This window comes from Euleptes europaea, chromosome 11 (genome assembly GCF_029931775.1).
Source record: "Euleptes europaea isolate rEulEur1 chromosome 11, rEulEur1.hap1, whole genome shotgun sequence".
NCBI lineage: Eukaryota > Metazoa > Chordata > Lepidosauria > Squamata > Sphaerodactylidae > Euleptes > Euleptes europaea.
Genome location: NC_079322.1, coordinates 28,122,990 through 28,139,523, shown reverse-complemented (window position 1 = coordinate 28,139,523; position 16,534 = coordinate 28,122,990). Strand labels below are relative to the sequence as shown.

Here is a 16,534-nt window from a genome sequence, read left to right as displayed (position 1 = left end):
CGGAAAGAGAGGGCGAGTGACGCGGCGCCGATGGGCCTTCGGTCGCCGCCGCCATGAGCAAAAGGAACCAGGTGTCCTACGTGAAGCCCGCGGAGCCCGCTTTCCTGAGCCGCTTCAAGGAGCGAGTCGGCTACCGGGAGGGGCCTACCGTGGACACCAAGGTAACGACGCTGGGAAGGGCCGTGGCTCAGCGGTAGAGCCTCTGCCCGGCGTGCAGAAGGTCCCGGGTTCAATCCCCGGCATCTCCAGGTAAAAGGACTAGGCAGGTAGGTGATGGGAAAGACCTCTGCCTGAGACCCTGGAGAGCCATGGGGAGGGGCCGGGGCTCAGTGGTGGAGCCTCTGCCTGGCATGCAGAAGGTCCCGGGTTCAAGCCCCGGCATCTCCAATTAAAGGGACTAAGCAGGCTCCACCATCAACCAAAAGGGAGACTGCAGCCAAGGAATCAGGAGGAGGTTGAGACTGGGAAGGGCTGCCATGAAGGAGCTAGAAAAGATTTTGAAGTGTAAGGATGTGTCACTGGCCACCAAGGCTAGGTTAATTCATTCCATCGTATTCCCTATGGCTATGTATGGGTGTGAAAGCTGGACAGTGAAGAAAGCTGATAGGAAGAAAATAGACTCCTTTGAAATGTGGTGTTGGAGGAGAGGGTTACGGATACCATGGACGGCCAAAAAAAACAAATCGGTGGGTTCTAGATCAAATCAAGCCTGAACTGACCCTAGAAGCTAAAATGACTAAACTGAGGCTGTCGTATTTAGGTCACGCCATGAGACGACAAGGGTCACTGGAAAAGACAGTCATGCTAGGAAACGTTTAGGGCAGCAGGAAAAGAGGAAGACCCAACAAGAGATGGGTTGACTCAATAAAGGAAGCACAGCCTTCAATTTGCAAGATCTGAGCAAGGCTGTCAAAGATAGGACATTTTGGAGGACTTTCATTCATAGGGTCGCCATGAGTCGGAAGCGACTTGACGGCACTTAACACACACACACACAGGTAGGTGATGGGAAAGACCTCTGCCTGAGACCCTGGAGAGCCGCTGCCGGTCTGAGTAGACAATACTGACTTTGGCCATTTCTGCATGGGAGGTTTTGCCTTGAATTTGCTGCTCTAGATGCACGTTTTCCCCCATTCAGATTCTCAAAACTCTGCAGGGGGGCTTATTGTTGAGTTTTGAGAATTTGGATGGGGAAAATGTGCATCTAGAGACTGGCAAAACCTCCCATGCATAAGCGGCCTTTGATGAACCAAGGGTCTGATTCACTAGAAGGCAGCTTCATGTGTTCATGTGTACATTAACCTGTCTTCCCTCTAAGTGCTCTCGCCTCAAGTCTGTCCCTGGCGACGGACAATGTTTATTGTCCTTCTTCTTTTATCCTGGCTTAGGGTGATGTGCAAGGCGCCCGATTCCTTCACCGTGTTGCTACAACAGCCCTGTGAGATAGGCTAGGCGAAGCGTCCCAAAGTGGGGCCCTGTGGGTCTCATTGGTATATAAGAACATGATGTTCTTATTAGTGTTAGTCTGTCACTAGCAGTAGAAAAGAGCCAGAGACAAGTAGCACCTTAAAGACTGACAAAATTTCTGCCAGGGTATGAGCTTTCCTGAGCCACAGTGAAATTTAGGATGTACTAAAAACGAATGACAGGATAGTCCATTAGAAACAATGGGAGAGGTGCACGGTCCGTTGGAAGATAATGGGAGCAAGGACTGCCAATTGACTTGCATGGGCTCAACTGAAATACATTACAGCTCAAAAAGAGTTGCAAAGAAAATGTGGAATGGATTTCCCAGTAAGGTCTCTGGGCCCAGATACATTACTCTAGGACTGGAATGACAGCCCCTGGGACTAGCAGAAAGGTTCTGGGACTGGAATGACAGCCCCCAGAGTGAAATGATGGACCCTGGGACTAGAAGAAGGGTTCTGGGGCTGAAATGACAGCTCCAGGGCTGGAATGGTGGTCCCTGGGACTAGAATAAGCATTCTGGGACAGGAATGACAGCCCCTGGGACGAGCAGGAGGGTTATGGGACTGGAATGACAGCCCCTGGGACGAGCAGCTCTGTTCTGAGAGTGGAATGACAGCCCCTGGGACTAGAAGAAGCATTCTGGGACTGGAATGTCATTCCACTCTGGGGGCTGTCATTCCAGTTCCAGAACCCTTCTGCTAGTCCCAGGGTCTGTCATTCCAGTCCCAGAATGCTTCTGCTAGTCCCAGGGGCCATCATTCCTTTCTGGGTGCTATCATTACAGTCCCAAAATGCTTCTGCCAGTCGCAGGGGCTGTCATTCCAGTCCCAGAACGCTTCTGCCTGCCTGTCACCCAGCAAGCTTCACTGTAGATTTGATCACAAGTCTCCCCAGTTCTAGCCCTGTGTGCCAGTCATTACACCACAAGACCTACCACACTAAGCTGATGAATGTTGAGAATGTATCTCCTTCAGACCTAATGTGACTGATGGACCTCTGTGCTTTGAATGCTGGAGAAATTCAACAGGAGCAGCTTTCCCCATCACAGGTATATTGGGGAAACACTATTGGGTTTCTGAAGGTGTTTAAGGCACAGGGTGAAGAGGGAAGGCTGTAGGTTGTCTGAATCAGCCATCCAAAATGTAAAGGAAGGAAATGTGTAACCCTGAGCAGTTGCTGAAGATCTCATATACCAACACTTGAGCAGTTGGTTTTTCTATGCCAACTTTCTCTACCGCTTAAGGGAGACTTACAATCACCTTCCCTTCTCCCCACAACAGACTCCCTGTGAAGTAGGTGGGGCTGAGAGAATGTAACTTGCCCAAGATCACCCAGTCGGCTTCATGTGTAGGAGTGGGGAAACAAATCCAGTTCACCAGATTAGCCTCCGCCGCTCATGTGGAGGAGGGGGGAATCAAACTCGGTTCTCCAGATCAGACTCCACTGCTCCAAACCACTGCTGGTTCTTTGCTTTACAAAAAAAGACTGTTAGATTCGTTGATGTACATGCATAGAAAGGGTGGTAGAAGTTCAAAATTTTAACCATCCTGACAATAAGGTAATGGTTGTTAAGTTAAGGGTAGTCAATGCACATTAAACTGTCTTAAGTCTGTGCCCTAACATCTCACCCAGGTATCCGTTTATTAATTAATCCAGAATGACTGCTGCTCTGTGGTTCTGAACTGGTGATGATTAATATGGATAATGATTCTCTCTCTTTGACCATATGGATTAGTTTCAAGTATGGATAAATCCATACTTGCTCCTACTTGTGCTAGCAAGCTTCTCTTGTTACAGTCTGTATTTTTTTCCCATGGGGAGGCTAGCAGGAATAGCCTCTTTGACTCTGGCAGCTGCAGCCTGGATTCTGAATTTTTGGTGTGTAGACAGAATGTTTTTGTTTTAATCAATGGGGCAAATGAATACAATGATGTCATGAGTAAATACAAAACAGGCATGCTCATACATAAATTTTAAAAGTGATGATTAAGCAGAAATGTCTCGATTTTTGTTATATTTGTACCTAGGAAAGTGTAGAAATAAGTTTCACAGTTATACCAACAAGCTATTTTCATATACTTGTGTGTGTGTAAAGTGCCGTCAAGTCACAGTTGACTTATGGCGACCCCTTTTTGGGTTTTTCATGGCAAGAGACTAACAGAGGTGGTTTGCCAGTGCCTTCCTCTGCACAGCAACCCTGGTATTCCTTGGTGGTCTCCCATCCAAATACTAACCAGGGCTGACCCTGCTTAGCTTCTGAGATCTAACGAGATCAGGCTAGCCTGGGCCATCCAGGTCAGGACTTTCCAAATGTATCACCAGTACAGATAAAGCTAGCTTTCTGAAGTGAAGGAGCAAGCATAGAGGGAAAAAGATCCAGAATTAAAAAGAGTGAAGTGTCCTATATCAGGACTGGTTAGAAATGCATGGAATAATGAGTAATATTTTGAGTTCCCTGGAGTTCTTCAAAAACAAAAGTGGGGCATGATGCAAAACCTACTCTGCAATTTGTAAGTGTCTTTTAGATATGCAAATTGTTATGCAGAATAAATTCCACTAGTTCACTGATACTAGGTCAGCGGCTCGGGAGCTACGCGTGGCTAAGTGGGTCCTCTGTGGCGCTTCTGAGCCCTGGTGTGGCACCTGCCCCATGTTTCAGAGAAGTGGGTATAGCCCTTGCCCAGTAGGGCTTGTGTTGGCAGGTGGTTACCGACTTGTAGCGGCCATCGCCAAGAACGACAGGTAAGCGGCAAGCCTCCCTGAGGTGCAGGCCTTGTGGAAGTAAATGTGGCTCTTTTGGCTGAGGTGGCGAGCGTGGCTCTCCACAAGCCATGCAGCGAGTACCACTGGGCTAGACCGTGCGGAATAGATTTCTGGCTGTGTCAGGAGCCACTGGGATGGCAAGATTGGCAGTGGCGGTTTTTCTTGTGAAAATATGGAAGTCCCATGTTTGTGGGCTTCCTAGAGGCACCTGGTTGGCTACTGTGCGAACAGACTGCTGGACTTGTTCTTAGTTTCCCCCTGTTCTTAGACCGAGGTCTTGAACAATAAAACCATAAAACTTAAGTAAGACCCATCTCTAAAAACACCTCCCTTCAACTCTTCTCTGCAGCCTCCAAAAAACAAGCAACAAAATAAGTGCACTGAGGGTCAGAGTCCTCTAAGAGGAACTGAACCTTTTGCTCCAAAGTTGCTCTAGAAAATGCGGACCATTTGTTAAAACATGGTATAATCCATTTTAGTGTAAGTTGGTACATGTAAGGACAATGCAAAAGGATGTGTACCAAGGAGTCCACTGACTGAAGAGAGCAGGGTCACAGCCGGTCTGAAAAAGGGATCCTTTGCATATGGCCCAGCAAAACCATTAAAAAGGGGCAATTAAATCTTGAATGCCGATAGACTGCTGGACTTGATGGACCTTGGTCTGATCCAGCATGGCCTTTCTTATGTTCTTATGATTTGAACCTGGGTTGCCAAGATCCTAGGATCTGGGAGACCCAAGTGCAAATCTCCACTCTGCCATGGAGGCTCGCTGGGTGACTTTGGGACAGTTGCACACACTCAGCCTGACCTACCTCTCAAGATTGTTGTAAGGATAAAATACAGGACCAGAGAGCGATGTAAGCCACTTTGGCCCCCATTGGGGAGAAAGGTGGGAAATAAACGAAGCAAATTAATTAATAGTGTACCATATACAGTTAATTTGTCATCTTTCCTAATATAAAGGCTACCATGTTTTACCATGAGCTCCCGCTGGCAAAAGCTTGTGCTGGAATAAATTGTATTACTCACTAAGGTGCCATTGGAATTCTCATTTATTTTGCCACCTTGATCAGTAATCAGTACATTATTAGCTGTGGGAAAGACCTGCCGCTCAACAGATGTGCCCAGACATCTGACAGCGTATTCTGGAGATGAGGTCTCCCTTCCCTCAGCCCAGGTGCTGTCGCTAAGGCCATGGGAGTGGGGACCAGCCAGGCATCCCTTGATCATGCTTGGATCCAGCACGACTGACAGTGCATTCCTGAAAGGAGGGGGCGAACCATGGGGGCCAGGACGGCACAGCTGAAAAGCCTCCTCAGAGGCTTCCTAGCTGTCATGGAGGAGAAAAAAAATTTTTTTTTCAAAAATAAAACCAGGAAAAAAGGATCCCCCCCCCATAGGGGAAAGCGGGCCTGTGCCACATAAAAAGGTGGGACAGGAGCGCCACCATCCCGTGAGGTGGTCCCAGGCTGCAAGGGGTTTGCAGCTCCGTGCCCCAGGAACGCCTCCTGGGACTCCTGTGCGGGAACCTGCGCCGAGAGAACGCTGGCGGGAGGACCTGCCAGCGCCTGAGCCCCACACTGCCACCGCGGTCCAGGGGGGCTGGCGTAAGTGGCCCTACACCAGTGTCCGAGCCGGTCTGCGCTGCACAAGCGGCACAGACACCGGTGTAGGGGTCACACCAGCTCCTAAGAGCATTTCGGGCCTCCCCTCCAAGAATGCACTGTGAGAATTCTCAACACAAAGAACATTTTGCGTTGCACTTTAATTGTTCGTTTTATTAGACTCTGATACCTGTGAGTTTCTTTGGGAGGCAACTTACAGCTTAAAAACAGGGGTTAAAACCAAAATTAAAAAGCATCCACCACGAGTGCAGAGTCACCGCTATTAGCACAGGGGTCATTCTAGACAGCTGCACCAGAAACTCCAAACTATACAAACATACAAGGCTTTCTTGTACTGTGTCAGGTCCTTGGTCTGTACTGTACAGGGACAGTACAATTGCTAGGAGGGTCGGATATGATATAAATGTCACTTGTTTGGGCCAGGCCACGCCTCGCCAGCCCAGATTGAGAGTGGGGGCGGAGTGGCTGCCTCAGCTGGCTCGAGGGCCAGGTAAGAGCTCTCCAGGGTCCTTATGTTTGACACCCTGGTCTACACAGATGGGCAGTAGTTGCAACAAGAAACCCTTTGTTCCACACAACTGAATGTGCCTTAGTACGTCTTGCATGTATACGTATTACTGTTTTACAAATGTAAGTAGCTGCTGCTGTGATTGATAAACTGCACATTCATTTAAAATTGTTACTGAATTCATAGTAACTTTTCGTCATTATGCATTTTCTCAGTCCCCAGATACTAATAAATACAACTAGAGTTATTGGGGGGGGGTTCCACAAAACTTTTTGGTGTGGAAAAAGGGGTGCTCAGACTCAAAAAAGATTGGGAACCAATGGGGTAGATCAACAAGAGAGGGTTATACCAGTTTAATATTTTTTCTTGGAGGGGAAAAATGCAACAGAATTAGAAACAGGAAGATTTCCATTTGCTTTGTATCAACCCTTCTCTGACAGTGTTATGCAGTGTGATAAAAAGCAATTTGTAGATCTGCACTTGATGTCATGGTGGCTTATAGTTTTTCTGTTCTGTGGGTACTGATGAATGTTCTGAAGGTGAAGAAATAAGAAGTGGCACAAACATCCAAGCGAGACTGCATAATAAAGGTTGTCAGTATTGTACTTTTAGAAGCAAACTGACTGCTTGCACTTTACAGAAGTCTAAAATTAATAGAGTTGTTTCAAATATAACTATCTTAAATAGGTTCCAAAATATAAAATGAATTCTCATGTTCTTCCAGAAATAGTTTAAAATCCAGCTGGTAATACATCAAAGCGAAAGTTTTAATATTATGTATCTATAAGCAAGCTCTGCAAGATTACATATTTAGCCTACTTTCTTAATTTAATGCAGCAATCTAATCATATGTTCTTGGAAATAAGTAGGATCGATATCAGTTGAACTTTCTTGATCGTATTGGGATGTAAAAGGCCTATGTAAATGTTTTAAACTGCTTTATACTGCCTTATGATTCCGCTCAGAAAAATCAAGCAAGGCAGGTCTCTGTCTGAGTGATTTGTCCAAGGTCATGGAGTGAGTCTGTGGCAGGAATGGGATGTGAGATGCTGTTAGCCGAACACCAAACTTTCATTGCCTCTGCTAACTGAAAGTGCTTTTTCTTGGCTATTGTCAAGATATTGTGTCCAGTTTGGATTATTATATGAGCTTAATCTGTTTCTTAAAAATGGTATTTGCCTTAAAAATGCAGTTCTTAGAGCCAGGCTTATGTAACCCAGAGAATCGGGTTATGTCGTTTTTGTTTGAATACCCCCCCTCCCATAAGAAACATATTGCCCGTAAAAGAATAATGTTATCGAGCAGATCTGGATGGCCCAGTCTAGCCCGATCTTGTCAGGTCTCAGAAGCTAAGCAGGGTCAGCCCCGGTTAATATTTGGAGGGGAGACCACCAAGGAAGTCCAGGGTCATGACACAGAGACAGGCAATGGCGAATCACCTCTGAAAGTCCCTTGCCTTGAAAACCCTTACAGGGTCACCATAAGTCATCTGCAACTTGATGGCACTTTCCACCTCCACCACCATAGGGCAGAAGCCTTCTAGCCCGGCCTACATTTCCCCTGCCATGTTGTAATTTTATGCTCTAGCTTGATTTTGCTAATCGTTGAGACTTATTTATCTATATTGGCCCCGTCCACTTCCCAACAGTAACGTCTCAGCTTCTTCCCTGTATCTAGGGTGACTGAGCGATTTTACTCTCTGTGTTCCCTGCAGAAGGAGCAGCTCCCGGTACCTGAAGATGATGATAATGAGAGTGACAAGGAAGATGAACAGCCACAGGTGATTGTACTGAAGAAAGGAGACCTGACTGCAGAAGAAGCAATGAAGATTAAAAGAGAGACAAAAGACACTTCCGAGGCTGCAGGTACATTTGGGAATATTAACTTTCCCCCCCCCCCCGAGGTAAACAGCAAAAACAACAGCAAAAACTTTATCATAGTTTTGTGTGAGTTCTCACTCAGAGTACTCAGCAGAACAACTGCTGTTATAATTTGGCATTGCCTTTAGAGGGGTGTATGTTCATCCCTATATGCCCAGATTCCTTGTCCCCCGCTGATCTTGCTTTACTGCCGCTGCCTCCCACCCTTCTGGGTGACATTGAATTCACTGCCTGTCTCATGTCATAGAATCATAGAGTTGGAAGGGACCACCAGGGTCATCTAGTCCAACCCCCTGCACAATGCAGGAAATTCACAACTACCTCCCCCCTACACCCCCAGTGACCCCTACTCCATCCCCAGAAGATGCCCTCCCTCTCATGATCTGCCTAAGGTCATAGAATCAGTATTGCTGACAGATGGTTATCCAGCCTCTGCTTAAAAACCTCCAGGGAAGGAGAGCTCACCACCTCCTGAGGAAGCCTGTTCCACTGGGGAACCCCTCTAACTGTTAGAAAACATGTCCATGTTGCAGCTGCTGCAGTTGTTTAGATTCTTTAGGGGATTCACTTGGGTGTGCCTTCTCTCACTCCCCCCAACCATTTTGATGACGAGTAATAGGATAGGAGGAAGGCAGGGAGCGTAGCAACAGCAAAGAGCGGGTGGCAGTGGCATCCGGGGCAAAGGGGCAGACAGCTGGACGTACCCGTGGCCTGACTCAAAAGAAGGCAGTTTCTTATACAACCATTTATGCGAAGAACATACAGCAGTTTTGACACAGTTACATCTTTCCTCTTGGGGGAGAAGAATCCGAACAGCCCTCCTTTTATGGAGGTAACTTTAGCTGCAGTCTAACTCCTTGATAAATATGAATGGTACTGCTTTGACATTGTAATGGTAACTTACTAGTGGAAGCTAAATTTGTGTGTGCATGTTAAATAAGAAGCTGGAATGTGTTTATGAAATATGTTTATGTTGCCGTTTAAATTCAAGAAAGAATTACTGTGCTGTCAAAAATGGTTCTTAAGATACACAATTTCATAGAAGAAGAAAAATGGTAATTGGTATATAAAGCCTTTTTCAGGTATTCATTATTATCTCTAGAAGAACTGATTTCCCACCTGTTGCTGTTCTAGTACATTTGGTCCCTGGGAGATTGTAATGTATGTGTAAGTCCAAAAACCTGGCAGCAAGTGTCCTTACTCATTCAGATTGTAATATTATTCTAGTCTTGTTCAATTTGCTTGGGGTTTCTCTCTCTCTTTTTAAACCATATGCCACACATTATCTGCTAAGGCATCAGAGTACATTGCTGACTGCTGCTTTAGTATTTTCGGAGTTTGTGATGACATTGAGCTGATGGGCAGCCTTGGTGAGCTGCAATTGTTGTATGCAACTTTACTTTTGACTTTGGGGAAGTCAGTTTACAGTAGTCTTTACTGCAGTATTTTCTTTTCAGTTCAGATATCTGTAAGTGGATGAGGGTCACTGTCTTAACATAGTGAGGTAGCATATGAGGAAAACGTGGTTGGGAGGGCATTCTGAATAAGTGACTGAATAAGCATGTGGAGGTAGTAAGGAAGGAAATCAAAGGCTTGCAGGCTTGCAGTTACCCTCTTAAGAAGGGCCTGCTGGATCAGACTGGTGGTCCATGTAGTCTGGCATACGGTTTTACACAACAGCTAACCAGTTGCTCTGGAGGGCCAAACAAACAGGGCATAGAGACAGAGGCCCTCCCCTGCTCCTGCCTCCCAGCACCGGGTATTCAGAGGTTTAGTGCTTCTGTAGGTGGAGGCTCCCTTCAATCACCATGGCTAGTAGCCATTGATGGATTTCTCCTCCATGAATTTAACTCCCCTTTTAAAGTCATATATGTTCATGGCCATTGCTACTCCCACTGGCAGTGAGTTCCACGGTTTAGTTACTTGTTGAGTAAAGTATCTCCTTTTGTCTGTCCTCAACCTGTTTCCCAACAATTCCATCGGGTGCCTCTGATTATTATGGGAGAGGAAGAAAAGCTCCCTCTATTCTCTTTCTCCACCTTCACCATGTCTCCCCTTAGCTGTCTTTTTTGCAGACTGAAAAGTTCCAGACTCTCTAGCATTTCCTCATTGGAAAGGTGCTCCAACTCCTTAATCATCTCGGTTGCCCTCCTTTGTGCTTTTTCCACTTCTGCAATATCCTTTTTGAGATACAGTGACCAGAACTGCAGACGGTATTCCAAATGAGGCCTCGCCATAGCTTTATGCTATGCTGGCCTCGATGATCTCCACTGTTGCAGGGATAGATTCCAGATGTTAGTCTGTAGCAGTAAAACAAAATAGGAATCTAGGGACGCTTCAAAGACTAACAAAATTTGCTCCAGCATAAGGGCCGTCTTGCTTCTCAAAGAACTACTGGCTGGGAGCCCACAAACCCAGCATTCCACCCTATTTAATATGGGCTTCCTCCCTGGCGACTGAGTACCATTCATGCGCTGTGGTAGCTGAGCATCAGGGAGGCTCGCTTTCCTTTGCAATGTCGCAGCAACCCAAACAAAGTAAATAGGAATAGCCGTCATCTGTGCTCTCATAATATGATGGAGCGCTCATGAGGACTTTTCAGAGGATGCTTCCAAGCAGTTAACTGTTAAAAGCAGTATAGTGGTTTGCCATAAGGATTTTGAAAAGAGGAAGTGTATGGTCCCCAGTTCCTGTTACCCATAAGTTGCTTTTTTAAAAAGACACTGAGGTGTTTAAAGACTGGTTTGAAGGTTTTAAGAACAACTTTTTAAGAGACAAATTTCTGAGGAAAAATGGTGGTATGCACAAGAGTGATACACACATGCCCCGACGATGGAATTGCTACTGGCCTGGGTATACCTCCAAACTCAAGGAGTTTGATCTGAAACCTTGCTTGTCTTAGTGGAGGGGGGGTCTATCTGAATTTCTGCATGCTCTCCCGCTCCAGCCCCTCTCCCCGGTGCCACATCTGTGCCATTCCCAAAGATCCTATGATGAATAGGAGTAGGTAGGTCTTCAGAGGGTGCAGATGGAGGTGCACCAGGAAGCAGAACTTTGCTTGCAATCCTCTATAGCCCATCCAATGCCACCTCTAGCCTAGTTCAGTGTCCTGGGTCATTGGTGCAGGTGTATACTGTCATGCCCCAGAGGTGTAAGGTGTTTTGAACACATGAAGCTGTCTTATACTGAATCAGACCCTTGGTCCATCAAAGTCAGTATTGTCTACTCAGGCTGGCAGTGTCTTTCCAGGTTCTCAGGCAGAGGTCTTTCACATCAGCTACTTGCCTAGTCCCTTTAACTGGAGATTGAACCTGGGACCTTCTGCATGCCAAGCAGATTCTGAGCACACAGGGAGTTCCTGGGACCCTGACAACCCCTTGTTTTCATTGCCACGGATCATTGTCTTTCTGAGTTCTTCACTCATGACACATGGCAAATCCAGGTGGACCATGTCGTACTTGTTAAAAAGATTTGTACATCTCACTTATTTCCTATTTCCCCCCTAGGAATATTGGAATTTATTTCAAATGCATTAATTTGTCTCTATCAGATTCCTCCCCCACCCCCCGGCCTGTTTTATTTTTGTTAATCTGTTAATGTTTTTCTTTTTTTCTTTTTTACACTGAAGTTGATTTCTGTTCCTCTTCTAAAGCCACCCATTTCTATGCATTGAATGTTCCCCTTTGAAATCTTGGCTGCGATTCTTGCCAGGTTTCTAATGCTGCATTTGTTGCTTCCACAAATTCCTCTCCAAAACTTTTATAGAGAACTCATCAGTTTTTGGAGGTCATTGGCTCAAGTATAGGGCACAGTGGAAACATCATTCTTCTTTTATCTGGGAAATGAGTGAGAGATATTTTATTCCTGGGTGAAAGGGAGGTATCTTTTTTGGAAGCACTCACAAATCAAAGTTGCTTTCCCTCAACATGTTAGCTGAGTTGATTTAGGATCTCATCTTCTCTTTTTCATTCCTTCTGTAAACTGCTTGCATAAGACTTTACCTGTAGTCATTCCTCTCTGATTTATTTCTTTGCTCACCACTGCTGACAGATGTGGAGTGAGGAAAGTGCTCCCTGGATTCGCTTGCTGTTTCTGATTGAAAGGTTTTAGGATCTTCAAGAGCCAGCGCATCCTTTCTCAGGCCCTTTCTCTCTGGATTGGTTCATGTACAATGGAATGAGTACTTACACTATTTCCTTTCCTTAGCAAACCATTTGCCATTGCATGTGAAGCTAAGTCTTGTGTAAACTGTAGTTTGTCTGGAAACCACAATTTCAACGCTTGATTTGATTGTGGCTTATGGTTCTGGTTTCCAGGCAAACTGTGCTCAGGAAAGCATAGTGTAGCTTGCCCCATTCACATGCAATTGCAAACTGTCACTGAAAGGAGGAGGAGAATTGTAGGGTGCAAAGTGGGGGAGAGCATTCATGCGCATGACATGTTCCTTGTCTTCCAAACCGTGGAAGGTTGCCTGGTCTGCTAGTGGTCTCTTACTTTTCTTTGTAGATCAGGGCCTGATTTTTTTTTAAGTGTTTCGTTAAAAGACATTTTAATAGCCCCTTAGAGCTAGTCTCCCTTGTTTTTTCTCTCTCCTCAGATTGGCCATCCCGTGGCCAATCCGAATAACCTGCTGCCATCCAGTCGTTCCAGAATAATGTCTAATGCTTTCGGTGGCTGTAGCCAAGCTGCTGTGCTTCTACCTTGGCCATGAGCTACTTTAGTTTGGAATCCCCTTTCTCATTGGCCTATCCTGCAGACCATCTACCACTTGGTAAGGCAGGAAGACCCCTTGTTGTTGTGCTAGACCAGGCATGATTTTTGTTTGGGCTGGGGAAGTCATGGAGGCTGTAAATGGAGCTGTCGGCTGGGATGGGAATTGGGGTAAGCTGTGGGTGAGAAGTCACCATAAAAGAAACCAGAAACTTGGGTAGGAGGGCGAAGAAGAAGGCCAGCTCAGCACTGCTCTGCTTCCCCCCTGCACTGGTGTCTTTAAGGGTATAGAGCAGGAATTTACATGCAGCTGAGGACCAAATTCTGTTCTCCTTGAATGCATAGCTGAGTTTGGTTTGGATCCCTGAATTGCTTTTAAAAAGACTGTAATTGTCACGAGTAAAGTATGCTCTGTACCCTGCCTTGTTCTCGTTTAATCAGCTTTTGCTCCGCTTTCCCTGACAGCCCTGATGAAAAAGGTAACGTGTTCCATTACAGCTGCGGTTTATTATAAACCTCAGGATAATAGTAGTGTTAAGGGCATAGAGTGCATTATTAAATAAGGATCAATCAGCCACAGTGTTTTTGGCAAGTTTCTATTACACAGTTGATTTTTGAAACATTATGTTACTTAGTTAAGAAAAATTAGTTGCCATGGAGAAGCTCAGGTATGTTAATGCTCTGTTGTCTATAAATCATATAAATTGCAAAACTGTTTGAGCGTGAGGCTTTGCTCCTGATTCACAACAGTGGATCTTGGTACCGAGTGAAACAGTTTTTGAGACGCTTCAGTCTCTCAGCAGTGTTTTCCTATCCCGTGCGGCCAGTGTCAAGAGGTTGTCTCTGCAAACTTCCAAAAGCAGATGAGTAAGGTCTTTTATGCATGGGCTGGATCTCCCTGCTTGGACCTGGGTTCATTGCACATTAAAGTAACCCTGGTTGGGGGAAACTGTATGCATTGGCTTGAATGATCAGGGACAAACTGTGTGCTAATCGAACCATGAATACAGAAAAGGAGTCTCCCAAGCTCAAACCAAGTCCCAACCCTTTAAATGCTGCTCTGTAATTGGCTTACCATGAGAGATTTCCTTCCCCCCAAACCCAACTGCCGCATAAAAAAGCATTTTAAGAACAAAAAATGCACTTCCGGTGGAGCTTGGCGAGCCAGAGGGAGTACTCCAGTAGCGCTCCCGTTACTTTTAACCCCCCCCCCACTGGGACCCCGAGCATCAGGGCCGGGAGAAAACCCCCTTCAGGGACTCCCCCCTCCTTCGGGGAGCCAGGTGTATCGGCAATCGTGCAGACAAGGCGCAATCCAGTGAATTCAGTGAGGGGGACGGCGGCGAAGACCGACCAGGCTAGCGTCTACCATCTTTGTGTGAGTGTGGAATGAAAGGAGAGTAAATGGGCTAGTTTTTTAAAGAAATAAACGAGGCGTCCTCCGGGGATACAAGGGATACGGATCGGGGGGGGGGGTGAAGATCCCTGAGAGGCGGCGGCTGTGCAATTGGGCTAGCAGCGGCAATCGGGAGAACGAGCGATGGGGGAGCGAAGGCGGCGCGACTGAACGGGGGAGAGGAGCTGAAGACAAGCAGTTTAAAAATAGATTTTCCTGACGATTTATAACCTGAATATAAGGACAGACGGTCTTGGAGCAAAGGGGAGAGGGGAAGATTGTACACACCGAAGGCAAGAGGCGTGGAAATACTTGACAATGGCGGCCAGATTAGTATTGGCAGCTCTTTGGAAACAAGAGGACATTCCTGATTTGGAAATGTGGCAACAGAAAATGGAAGAATTTGCGGTGATGGCCAGATTAACCAACATGATGAAAGAAAAGCCGATGGAAGAAACACGGAAGAAATGGCAATATTATTTTTAATATGTTAAATTGAAAGAATAGATTAAAATTTCATAAATAGCGATAATATAGATAATGATTAGGTTATATAGATACAGGATTTATTAAGTATATTGTATAACACTAAAATAATCTTATAAGAGGTATTAGATGTAAGAAGAAATCTATTCCCCGAAGGAATAGAATCTGTGTGATTGTAAATGTATGTATGTGTTGTTGTTTTCTTGTTAAAAAATTAATAAAATATCTTGGAGGGGGGAAAGAACAAAAAATGGAGCAATATGAAAGGTGGGGGGAGAAATCCAAGCCTCATTTTTAAAAAGCCTTTCTTTTGCTCAGAAAGAGCTCCGAAGAAGCAGAAAGCACTTGGATCCCCACCTCTTTACACACTGCTTTGTGATTGGCTGTGAGAGAAGCCAATCTTCTGTGTTTCCCCCTAATGCAGTATGCACGCTTTGTGACTCCGGAATGAGCCAAGATCAACGGTTTAATTTGGGCCAGAAGAGGAATGGAAGAAGCTGGGTTCATTTTGCGTCGAAACAGCATTGAGCTTCCAAGGAATGAGATAGTGTGCGTACTGAAAAATTTGATCCTGGCTGAAACAGGGAATAAAGGAGGTTAAAATAACGATGCATAAATTACCATAGTGAGCCAACGGCATGCACGTAGAAACATTTCAGGAATGTCTTGGGAGAAGACGGTGGCTCAAGTCTACATACAACAGTGGGAGCAAAACATTAAGGCATCCTGACCCTATTATGGCTTGCAAGTAGAACAGCAAAAAAGAAGAAGAGTTGGTTTTTATATGCCAACTTTCTCTACCACTTAAGGGAGACTAAAATCGGCTTACAATCACTTTCCCTTCCCCTCCCCACAACAGACACCCTGTGAGGTAGGTGGGGCTGAGAGAGTGTGACTAGCCCAAGGTCACCCAGCTGGCTTCATATGTAGGAGTGGGGAAACAAATCCAGTTCACCAGATTAGCCTCCGCCGCTCGTCCACCACTCCAAACCACTGCTCTTAACCACTACACCATGCTGGCTCTCTCTATGGTGATTGCTTAACAATGAAATGAAATTGGGATGGTGTGTTTAGATGTTGTTGTTTTTGGATTGAGATTTTCTGTTGGTTTGTTTTAGCTTGGGGAAATAAGGAAAGAGGATGTGTAGTTTGTACAAACCATTTTTTTTTTTGCTCTAGATGATGAACCTGATCCTGCAGATGGAAAAATTGTTTTTAGAAAACCGCTCAAGCGTCCATCAGGAGAGAAGTATTCTGGTTTGACAGCCAGCTCAAGTAAGAAGAAAAAAGAGACGAAGATAGTATCTCCAACCTCCCAAAATACAAATAAGCAAGTGAAAAATTGCAGTTTGCTCTCGTTTGATGAGGAAGAGAGTGATGATTAGGTAAAAAATTAAGCTGGGTGCGTGATGGAAACCGAGAGAGAGAAAGAGTGCTTGACTCTTAGTCACACGTGTGTGTGTGTGTGTGTGTGAATCTGCAACTGTAGTTGGGAGTACAGCTGTGGAAGTTTTTCCAAAATTAAAATTCCATCTAGTTTCCCATCTAATTGATGCAGAGCTTGAAATCTTTTACAAGTGCACATGCGATATATGTGCAGACTGATCTTTTAAACTAATCATTTCCCCCCTTGACCACATCTTTGTTGTCAGATATGGACATCTGGATGTGCATTTTTTACCCAGTTATACCTGAT

General features: G+C 45.5%; 1 protein-coding gene across 1 annotated transcript; it reads left to right on the top strand.

The window, feature by feature from the left end:
- The first annotated feature begins 51 nt into the window (after positions 1–51).
- On the top strand, positions 52–16,268 carry KIAA1143 (KIAA1143 ortholog). Its single transcript, XM_056857732.1, has 3 exons — positions 52–161; positions 8,081–8,231; positions 16,018–16,268. The coding sequence occupies exons 1-3, from the start codon at positions 54–56 to the stop codon at positions 16,221–16,223; spliced, it is 465 nt and encodes a 154-aa protein (XP_056713710.1). The 5' UTR covers positions 52–53; the 3' UTR covers positions 16,224–16,268.
- Positions 16,269–16,534: the final 266 nt, after the last annotated feature.